The following is a 12036-nucleotide window of genomic DNA, read 5'->3' on the forward strand; positions in this document are numbered from 1 at the left end:
CATTAGAAATGTCTTTACTATCATTTTTCATTAATTTAATTAATTTATATATATATAATATAACAGTTTCCACAAACATATTAAGCATCAACATAGTTTTTAACATTGAAAATAATAATGTACCTATCTGTCTGTATGTATGTATATATCTTTCTAACTATTCCACATTTTTAACCTTTTGTTAAAAAGGACTACTCATTTTTTCAGGGTTATTCCTTGCGAATAATAATAATAAAAAAAAATCAAAACAATATGTGCAGTCTATTTTCTTATATTTCTGGCATTTTATGAGTACATTAGCATGTAAATGACCTTAAGAGTCCAACACATGAGCTTAAATTCAATTTGGATTTGATAGGTTTCTTTTATATGAACGTAATGATTACAGGCAGCAGTCCGTGTCCAGTGTGGGGCAGAGGCTGTAAAATCACTCACCCCTCCCTGCCAGATTCACTTTATCAGGGTGCGAGTCTCGCTTGAAATCCTCTAGAAGCTTCATCTCGGATGACATGAACACGGCGCCATCAAACACAGAGCAAGCAGACATCTTGTGCCGGTGCATTAACTTCTTTTCTCACTGTAAACAACGAGTCTTTCTGCAGCTCTCTGTCAATGACAATGTGCAAGGCTTTGTTTACTGTCTGTTGCTTAGATGCGTGACAGTTTCCTAGCAACAGCTCATATAAACTCTGCCATAGGTCATGATTTTATACCTCCACAAAGATAGAAACCAATAAAAGACATCAAACTCAAATTAATTTTATGATTCAGAAATATTTGATCTACAGCGTTTACTTCTCACTTCAAGTCAACTGCTTCTTTTTTTAGGTATGCATCTCAGTCTACAGATGGGGCAAAAATACATCAGATAAAAATCATGTATTATTTACACTGAGAGACTCATTTTATTACTCTGTTTTTCATTAGAATTAAAACACTTGAATTTAATACAGTTTTTCAATGTTGACAAACACTGTGATGCTTTAGTAACAAATACTGACAGGGTGAACAATCATTGTCCGACAGGACCCAGCATAGTTCAAACAGTCAAAATAAGCTCTCATCGCTGGCATTTAATTATCTTCATCATCGTCATCCTCCTCCCCCTCTGTCAATTCAATGGGATTCACTGCAAAAACAAAGGCAGAAATAAATTTAGCAATATGATGGTTGAACACCATTCAGAAATGAAATTCAGCATTTAAAAATATATATAATATTACAATACTAACATGTACATACATGGGAATTATGGAGTAAAATTATCTGAAAATGCTGAGGTAGATATTTTGCAGTGTGTAGCAAACTGAAAATTAATATTGCTGCTTGTTTTGTTTTCGTAGTATTAATGTACGCAATCAACTGAATAAAAAAGAAAAACAGTCCTTGTGTTGGACTATTGAAACTCTCTGGCTGTGTAATCATGCTGACATTTTTGATTGAGTAAAATCATCCAGTCAGCAACCTGCTGCAGTTTCACATATGTGACCCTGGACCACAAAACCAGTCATAAGGTTAAATTTTACAAAACTGAGATATATACATCATATGAAAGCTCAATAAATAAGCTTTCTATTGATATATGGTTTGTTGGGATAGGACAATTATTGGCCGAGATACATCTATTTGAAAATCTGGAATCTGAGGGTGCAAAAAAAAAAAAAAAAAAAAAATCAAAATACTGAGAAAATCACCTTTAAACTTCTCCAAATTAAGTTCTTAACAATGCATATTACTAATCAAAAATTACATTGATATATTTATAGTAGGAATTTTACAAAAAATCTTCATGGAATATGATCTTTACTTAATTTCCTAATAATTTTTGGCTTAAAAGAAAAATCTATAATTTTGACCCATACCATGTATTTTTGGCTATTGCTACAAATATACCCCAGCGACTTAAGACTGGTTTTGTGGGCCAGGGTCACTTATGTGAATTAACAAGGAGCCAAAATAATAGTTTTTTTGCAGAACCCTAAAAAACACATAGAATAAAATATGAATATGCCCATGCAAGCTCTTACATGTTATGTGCTGAGCAGAGATGAACACTGGTCCTTTACCAGAGCACAGTTTAAATGTGACAGGGGGAATAAGCTCCAAACCCGGAAAACTAATCTGTAACATAGAGAATTTTAAATTGCACACTAAAAAAAAACTGCACAACTGTAGTAAAATTTAGTTAATTTCCCCCTAATAAATTTCAGTACCGAAACAATGATGACATGTTTCGGTAGTGACAATGTTATGGGATAACACCCCCCCCCCTTAAAAAACAAAGATGCCACTACCAAAATTTCACCAAATATTTTGTTTGTGACCGTTTCGCTAGTGAAAATTTTATAGGATAAAGTCCCCCTAAAAAACAAAGATGCCACTACCAAAACTCCACCAAATATTTTGTTTGTGACCATTTCGCTAGTGAAAATTTTATAGGATAATATCCCCCTAAAAAAAGAAGATGCCACTACCAATACTTCACCAAGTGTTTCGTTTGTGACCGTTTCGGTAGTGACAATTTTATAGGATAACATCCCCCTAAAAAACAAAGATGCCACCACCAAAACTCCACCAAATATTTCGTTTGTGACCATTTCGCTAGTGTAAATTTTATAGAATAATATCCCCCTAAAAAACAAAGATGCCACTACCAAAACTCCACCAAGTGTTTTGTTTGTGACCCTTTCGGTAGTGACAGTTTTATAGGATAACGTCCCCCTAAAAAACAAAGATGCCACTACCAAAACTTCAAGTGTTTTGTTTGTGACTGTTCCGGTAGTGATAATTTCATAGGATAGCATCCCCCCCTCCAAAAAAAAAAAAAAAAAAAAAAAAAAAAAAAAAAAAAATTCACTACCAAAACTCCACCAAATATTTCGTTTGTGACCATTTCGCTAGTGTAAATTTTATAGGATAACAGCCCCCTAAAAAACAAAGATGTCACTACCAAAACTCCACCAAGTGTTTCGTTTGTGACCATTCTGCTAGTGTAAATTTTATAGGATAATAGCCCCCTAAAAAACAAAGATGTCACTACCAAAACTCCACCAAGTGTTTCGTTTGTGACCCTTTCGGTAGTGACAGTTTTATAGGATAACGTCCCCCTAAAAAACAAAGATGCCACTACCAAAACTTCACCAAGTGTTTCGTTTGTGACCATTCCGCTAGTGTAAATTTTATAGGATAATAGCCCCCTAAAAAACAAAGATGTCACTACCAAAACTTCACCAAGTGTTTTGTTTGTGACCCTTTCGGTAGTGACAGTTTTATAGGATAACGTCTCCCTAAAAAACAAAGATGCCACTACCAAAACTTCACCAAGTGTTTCGTTTGTGACCCTTTCGGTAGTGACAGTTTTATAGGATAACGTCTCCCTAAAAAACAAAGATGCCACTAGCAAAACTTCACCAAGTGTTTCGTTTGTGACCCTTTCGGTAGTGACAGTTTTATAGGATAACGTCCCCCTAAAAAACAAAGATGCCACTAGCAAAACTTCACCAAGTGTTTCGTTTGTGACCCTTTCGGTAGTGACAGTTTTATAGGATAACGTCCCCCTAAAAAACAAAGATGCCACTACCAAAACTTCACCAAGTGTTTCGTTTGTGACCCTTTCGGTAGTGACAGTTTTATAGGATAACGTCTCCCTAAAAAACAAAGATGCCACTAGCAAAACTTCACCAAGTGTTTCGTTTGTGACCCTTTCGGTAGTGACAGTTTTATAGGATAACGTCCCCCTAAAAAACAAAGATGCCACTACCAAAACTTCACCAAGTGTTTCGTTTGTGACCCTTTCGGTAGTGACAGTTTTATAGGATAACGTCTCCCTAAAAAACAAAGATGCCACTAGCAAAACTTCACCAAGTGTTTCGTTTGTGACCCTTTCGGTAGTGACAGTTTTATAGGATAACGTCCCCCTAAAAAACAAAGATGCCACTAGCAAAACTTCACCAAGTGTTTCGTTTGTGACCCTTTCGGTAGTGACAGTTTTATAGGATAACGTCCCCCTAAAAAACAAAGATGCCACTACCAAAACTTCACCAAGTGTTTCGTTTGTGACCCTTTCGGTAGTGACAGTTTTATAGGATAACGTCTCCCTAAAAAACAAAGATGCCACTAGCAAAACTTCACCAAGTGTTTCGTTTGTGACCCTTTCGGTAGTGACAGTTTTATAGGATAACGTCCCCCTAAAAAACAAAGATGTCACTACCAAAACTTCACCAAGTGTTTTGTTTGTGATCATTTCGGTAGTGACAGTTTTATAGGATAACATCCCCCCTCCAAAAAAAAAAAAAAAATGATGTCACTACCAAAACTTCACCAAGTGTTTTGTTTGTGACCATTTTGGTAGTGACAGTTTTATAGGATAACATCCCCCTAAAAAACAAAGATGCCACTACCAAAACTTCACCAAGTGTTTTGTTTGTGATCATTTCGGTAGTGACAGTTTTATAGGATAACATCCCCCTAAAAAACAAAGATGCCACCACCAAAACTCCACCAAATATTTTGTTTGTGACCATTTTGCTAGTGAAAATTTTATAGGATAACATCCCCCTAAAAAACAAAGATGCCACTACCAAAACTTCACCAAGTGTTTTGTTTGTGACCCTTTCGGTAGTGACAGTTTTATAGGATAACGTCCCCCTAAAAAACAAAGATGCCACTACCAAAACTTCACCAAGTGTTTCGTTTGTGACCATTCCGCTAGTGTAAATTTTATAGGATAATAGCCCCCTAAAAAACAAAGATGTCACTACCAAAACTTCAAGTGTGTTGTTTGAGACCCTTTCGGTAGTGACAGTTTTATAGGATAACGTCTCCCTAAAAAACAAAGATGCCACTACCAAAACTTCAAGTGTTTTGTTTGTGACCCTTTCGGTAGTGACAGTTTTATAGGATAACGTCCCCCTAAAAAACAAAGATGCCACTACCAAAACTTCACCAAGTGTTTCGTTTGTGACCCTTTCGGTAGTGACAGTTTTATAGGATAACGTCCCCCTAAAAAACAAAGATGCCACTACCAAAACTTCAACAAGTGTTTCGTTTGTGACCCTTTCGGTAGTGACAGTTTTATAGGATAACGTCTCCCTAAAAAACAAATATGCCACTAGCAAAACTTCAACAAGTGTTTCGTTTGTGACCCTTTCGGTAGTGACAGTTTTATAGGATAACGTCCCCCTAAAAAACAAAGATGCCACTACCAAAACTTCACCAAGTGTTTCGTTTGTGACCCTTTCGGTAGTGACAGTTTTATAGGATAACGTCCCCCTAAAAAACAAAGACTTCAAGTGTTTTGTTTGTGACCCTTTCGGTAGTGACAGTTTTATAGGATAACATCCCCCCTCCAAAAAAAAAAAAAAAAAAAAAAAAGATGCCACTACCAAAACTTCACCAAGTGTTTTGTTTGTGACCATTTCGGTAGTGACAGTTTTATAGGATAACATCCCCCTAAAAAAACAAAGATGCCACTACCAAAACTTCACCAAGTGTTTTGTTTGTGACCCTTTCGGTAGTGACAGTTTTATAGGATAACATCCCCCCTCCAAAAAAAAAAAAAAAAAAAAAATGATGTCACTACCAAAACTTCACCAAGTGTTTTGTTTGTGACCATTTCGGTAGTGACAGTTTTATAGGATAACATCCCCCTAAAAAACAAAGATGCCACCACCAAAACTCCACCAAATATTTTGTTTGTGACCATTTCGCTAGTGAAAATTTTATAGGATAACATCCCCCTAAAACAACAAAACATCACTACTGAAACTCCAAGCATTTCATTCATGACTTTTTGGTAGTGATTTTAGATACTTTTGAACCCAGCACAAAGATGCTAATCAGCATCATAGTTCTGAACAGTGGTACACATAAAAACTAAATGTTAAGGAATAACTCCCAAAAAAATGTGCTTAATTGCAAAACAAAAACGAAAAAAAAAAGCAAAGAATAAAGCAAAAAAAGCAAAAAAAAAAAGAAAATGTGTTTGGTATTGACATTCCTTAAAGTTAGACACAGATTTTTCAGACTTTTGTACTAACCATGTGGCTATGAGAGAATATTTTCTGTGCAGTTTCTGCAAGCACTTTCAGAAGTTTCAATCAAACTATGAATCACAATAATACTTCACCATTGGCATACAGTGGCGGAGGGTGGCAATGGGCAATGGTTTGGAAGCTCCTACACCGTCACAGACGGCCACCATATGCATCTCATCTCCTGCCTCCTCACTAAGACATATCTGTGAAAATAGAAATCAGGTCATTTTAGTGTAAAAGCAAACCGGTTAGAAACTACAGATGTGGCTGTAGGTAATTAGGCTCACTTGTACACTTTTTTTTTTTTTTTTTTTTTAAATAGAACATTAAAGAAGTGTAATCATTAAAAATGTATTTACTCACTCTCATGAACCAAAATGTAAATTACCCATAAACACAAAAGGTGAACTTCATGAATATCCTGGTCTTTTATAATGAAAGTAAATGTAGACTACAAAATAAGAAAAGCATCATAAAAAGCTTCATAAACTGCTAAAAAGCGATGCATTATGGATTTAATCACTTATTCGTTCAAGCCTTAAATCAATCAATCCTGGCAAATAAACAACAAGCATGGGTGCCTTTGCATGTTGATGAGCAATGTCCGATTCATGAATGAAAAGAATTGACTAAGAAGATTGATTCAATGAATCAAATGATTTGATTAGTGATTATTTGTTAACAAATCCAAAACTCGAGTTCTAATCATAAACAATCCAGCACAACTATTACCAGCTAACTGGAGAGACAGCTGAATAACAACCCAGCAAGCATTTTTTGGTCTAAAAGACGTCTATTAGCCGTGAAAACACAGCCCAGACGTCTAGGCTAAAACAAGTTTGTATTTGGGCTGTCAGTGAAAATTTAATAGACGTCTACAAATATCCCAGTATTAGACTAGTCATCAATTTAAAAATGACAAATTAAAATTACAAAAATTAAACCATAAAACCTTATAAACGCTGCTGAGTTTGCTTACAGGATGGAATATCATACATCTAACTAGTTATTTTGCCAAAAAATGGCATGCAACCAAATTCAAGATTATTTGGGCTGGAAGTGGGTTACACATAGCCGGACTATATCGGGTTTATAGTTAACCCAGATGGTGAAATGACGACTATTGCTTGCTAGGTACAAGTTTCATAAATGACTATGAAGTAACTCCAGGACCTGACACATTACAGTTTTTTAATTGCTTTGGCAACTTATTTTAAGACTTGAATCCACCTTGTTCTTCAACACAGAAGTAAGCTTATGGGCGAGACTTCTGGTTAATTAGCTGCTTATAGGGAAATAATAAAAATAATGTGTAGTAAACGGTGAAACCATGTTCATAATTACTTATTTTTCTTTTTTTTAATTGCTTTTGCAAATTATTTCAAGAATTTTCAAGACAAAAGTCATTATTGTTGTTGGAAATGTTACATATATAGAAAGTATGTTTCCCTTGATGTTTCCCTTCATCAGTCCAATAAAGTAGGGCTGTGCAATTAATTGAAATTCAGTTTCGATTTCTGCTTCAAACGATTATGAAAATGCAATAACCGTGATAAAACGATCATTGCTACTGATTGCTCTTAAAGTGGCCACAAGTAATATTCCTTTTGCCGTCTCTGTGCTTGATGTTAATCAAACAACAAAAGACAAGACAAAATCACTCAATGCTCTTGACGGAGGGACTTTTGTAGTTTGTATAAGAAACAAAGCATGTTTCATTCTTACAGTGAAGACAATGCTGTTTTATTTTACATTCAATTAATTACATTAAATAAAAAATTAATCAATCATATCAAGTTCCAGACCCATTCATAATCGTGTTAAATAATCATAAGCAGCCCTACATGATACAGACATAAATGTAGAATATGTCATATTCTTAAATATCCACCTATTTCCTGAACACTGAAATTCCCTGTGATTCATATCAAAATACTGTTTTGGTTCTATGGTCTAATTATTTTGCATTAGCTTAGCGTTAGCGCATATTTAACAAATGCTTCTTTCTTGCTGTGTACTAGCTTCTGTTTGCCTTAATCAAATGATTGCAAATCATTAGAGATTGAAGTGTTTATCTACACTTGATTTTCCAGTTTATTGTTGCAGATTGTTCAGATGTAATCAGACTGCTGTTAAAAAAAATAGAAGATTTTAAAAAAAAAGTCTTATGCTCACCAAAGCTTCATTTATTTGATCAAAAATTAATTACAAATAGAACAATTGTGAAATATTATATATTGCTTTGGTAAATCATTTCAAGACTTTTGCCCACAGATGAAAGAAAGAAATAAAATAAAACAAGATATCGTAATAATAATAATAAAAATAATAGTAAAGAAAGACAAACTTAAAGGAGTAGTTCACTTTCAGAACAAAAAATATAATGTACTCACCCCCTTGTCATCCAAGATGTTCATGTCTTTCTTTCTTCAGTTGTAAGGAAATTATGCTTTTTGAGGAAAACATTGCAGGATTTCTCTCCATATAATGGACTTTTATGGTGCCCCTGAGTTTGAACTTCCAAAATGCAGCTTAAAATTGCTCTTAATGATCCCAGAAGAGGAATAAGGGTCTAATCTAGCAAAACGATGTTATTTTCAAAAAAAAAAAAAAAAAAATTATATATAAAATTACAATTGATATACTTTTTAACCTCAAATTCTCACCTTGTCTAGCTGTGGGTGTACTCTGTGTAGAGATCAAACAGTATATAAATTGTAAATGTTTTTAGAAAATAACCGATTGTTTCGCTAGATAAAACCCTTCTTCCTCCGCTGGGATCATTTAGAGCCCTTAGAAGTTGCATTTAAACTGCATTTTGGAAGTTCAAACTCTGGGGCACCATAGAAGTCCACTATATTGCGAAATATTTATCCTGAAATATTTTCTTAATATTTCTTTACGACTGAAGAAAGAAAGCAAGAACATCTTGAATGACAAGGGATTGAGTACATTACCTGTAATTTTTTGTTCTGAAAGTGAAGTACTCCTTTAAGTGCCTTTGCATATTGATGAACTAACTAAGTCCGAATAAAACGAATTGATAGAGAAGAATGCATGACGCGATGCTACGTTCACAAATCCGGTACTCCAGTTCAAATCATTGAAGCAATGATCCAGTCACAACGATTAGTGGCTCACTTGAAGGAAAGCACGAAACAAAAAGTGTCAGACGAGTTTGTAACGACATGAAGGTGAGAAATGTTCACAGTTTTCATGTTGGCCCAAATCTATGTTACCGTTTTGATGAAAAACTGGTTCTCCAGAAGGTCATTTTCTGCTTGAAAGACAGCCGTGGTCTCAGAGCCACTGAGTACACAACCTTTCAGGAAAGAAAGGGCAAGTAAAAGCATCTTAAACAATTTAGCCAATTGTCGTATAGGAGAAAAATGGTCTTACCCCAGTGAACACATGCTCTGTCAGACACGGATGATGAGCTGGATAATTCAGACAGACTGATTGAAGCTACAGAGTCATTTTCAATAAAGCAGCTTGTCATTTCAGCCAGCACGAACGCTGTTCAGGTGAAACGGCGTGAGGAGAGAGTCTTTGCTTAAGACTTGTCAGCTCGGCCCCAAACGTAAATGTTTGTTTACAAAGAGGCGTTTAATATCCCTTTTCCTAAAAGTATTTAAGGTACAGTCAAGATCAACACATCGAACATTATTACCCTGCAGCAAAGAATGAATAGATATAATGTTTTCATATAAACAGCGATATTCACATGGACGCACACCTGTAAACAGCGAGGAAAACACTGCACGCAGATCACTGATAAATTGGATCTGTTCATGATGAACTTCAGGTGTTTTTGTCTGAGCGCGTGACGCGCTTCATCAGACGCTAGAGGGCGCAAAATGACTTCTAATCAAGTTATTTGCTGAAGAAAGTTTAGCCTACACTGTAGGCCCTACTACAGCATTAAAAAAACAACTTATTTTGGTTTTTATTTTTTAACTTTATTTAATGAGTAAGCAATTAATGGAGAGGCAGACTTTTAATTTTTTTTAATTTCAAATTATTCATTGAGAAAATGGTTAGCCTAAAGCTTTAACATTTTGCTTAAAATAAAGTCATAACATGTCAGGTTTAATTAAGTGTAAGCATATAGATATAAAAGTATAATGTGCATCCTTTAAAGGCTAAATGTCTTTAAAATATATGATTTCATTTTTATAAACCAAATTGTGACTGTTTATGTAATCCATATTCCCTTTAGTAATCTCTGTCTCTCTTTCTGTATGTAGGTTAACTTTAGTATCTTTAGTTTTGGTCACGGACCAAAAATTATAAATTATAATTATAAATTATAATTTTTCAGATCACAGTCATACAGTGGCTCTTTTAAATATATCAGTCCAGTGGTCAGAAGGTGTGATTCACGATGAGAGATTATCATCTAATCTAATGATTTGTGTTTCAAAATGAAACTACTGATATGTGATTCACATGGTAAGCATAAAATGTCGTAAGATTATTATAATTTTTGTTTGTTTGTGAAAGAAGATTCTTTTGCTCACTAAAGCTTCATTTATTTGATCAAAAATCCATTACAAATGGTAAAATTGTAAAATATTATTACATTTGAAAAATAACCGTTTCTATTTTAATTTAATTTCAAATGTATTATATTAAAGCTAAATTTTCAGCTTCATTACTCCAGTCTTCAATGTCACACGATCCTTCAGAAATCATTCCAAAATGTTGTGCTGCTTTTCTTATTATTATCAATACTGAAAACTAAAGTGAAGTTTGCTCAGTGAGACCTAATGTTCTTTAAGGAAGGCTGCATTTTTTTGATTAAAAATACAGAAAAACAGTAATATTTCAAAATGTTATTACAATGTAAAATAATGTTTTTGATTTTAATATACTTTAAAATATAATTGATTAACTTATTATTATAACTTATAATTTATTACCTTATAATTTATTATATAATTTATATAATATGCTAATTTATTATTAGAATTATCAATGTTGGAAATCTTTTTTTGGAACCTGTGGTTCTTTTTTTCAGGATTATTTGATGTATAACAAGTTAAAAAGAACAGCATTTATTTAAAATATAAATCTTTTCTAACAATGTAAATCTATGCTATCACTTTTTATTAATTTGTCACATCCTTGGTGAATAAAAGTATGAATTTCTTTAAAAAAAAAAGAAAGAATATAAATTTACAGAACCCAAACATTTGAACAGTAGAACAGTAGAATTGTTAGAAAACCTTTTTATTTTAAATAAATGCTGTTCATTTGAACCTTTTATTGATCAAATAATTCTGAAAAAAAGGTTCACAGGTTCCAAAAAAATATTAAGCAGCCCATGTTTCCAGCACTATTAATAAATCAGCATATTAGAATAATTTTTGAAGGATCATGTGACACTGAAGACTGGAGTAATGAATCAAATTCAACTTTAATTACAGATATACATTACATTTGAATGTGTATTAATATAGAATTTTTTTTTTTACATCATAATAATATTTCACAAGATTACTTTTTATTTTCTCTATTTTTGATCATAAGAAACTTTAAAAAGCATTAAAAATCTTACTGATCCCAAACCTTTGAGAGGTAGTGTGTGTATTTGTTTTGATTTGTTTTGTAAAAACATTAGACATTCTTTAATAAATAGGAAGTTAAAAATGAATTTATTTACAATAGAAATCTTTTATTACATTAGAATTTATTGACCAATTTATTTAATCATTGTTGAGTAAAAGTATTATTTGTTTTATAAAAAAAAAAAAAAACACTTTATGTTGAGAAAAATGTGTGGATGGACAGTGTCATTGTTTTTTACATGTTCTTTTTATCTGATCTGTGTGAGTATTTGTGTATCACTGAACTAGAACAAGAAGACTTCTGACCTCTAGTTAACCTGTTGGGATTTTTATTGTCTTGTGATTTTCTCATGCGCCGCTCTGTTGTTGCAGGGTGAAATTCTTGTCCACATTGTTTTGGCGGGTGAGTCGGACTGTTGGCTGAACAGCTT

At 33.5% G+C, this 12036-nt stretch overlaps 1 protein-coding gene across 1 annotated transcript in view; it reads right to left on the minus strand.

Moving 5' to 3' along the window:
• Positions 1 to 987: 987 nt before the first annotated feature.
• The window catches only part of LOC141337934 (nucleoplasmin-like), a 13129-nt gene continuing 2080 nt past the window's right edge, over positions 988 to 12036 (minus strand). Inside the window, exons 2-6 of the mRNA XM_073843509.1 lie at positions 9435 to 9551; positions 9275 to 9357; positions 6128 to 6238; positions 2028 to 2121; positions 988 to 1129 (exon numbers count right to left, since the gene is read on the minus strand). Coding sequence (XP_073699610.1) covers positions 1074 to 1129; positions 2028 to 2121; positions 6128 to 6238; positions 9275 to 9357; positions 9435 to 9551 — 461 coding nt within the window. The 3' untranslated portion in view covers positions 988 to 1073. The remainder of the gene's footprint in view (positions 1130 to 2027; positions 2122 to 6127; positions 6239 to 9274; positions 9358 to 9434; positions 9552 to 12036) is intronic.

The sequence above is a fragment of the Garra rufa genome, chromosome 7, assembly GCF_049309525.1.
Source record: "Garra rufa chromosome 7, GarRuf1.0, whole genome shotgun sequence".
Classification (NCBI taxonomy): domain Eukaryota; kingdom Metazoa; phylum Chordata; class Actinopteri; order Cypriniformes; family Cyprinidae; genus Garra; species Garra rufa.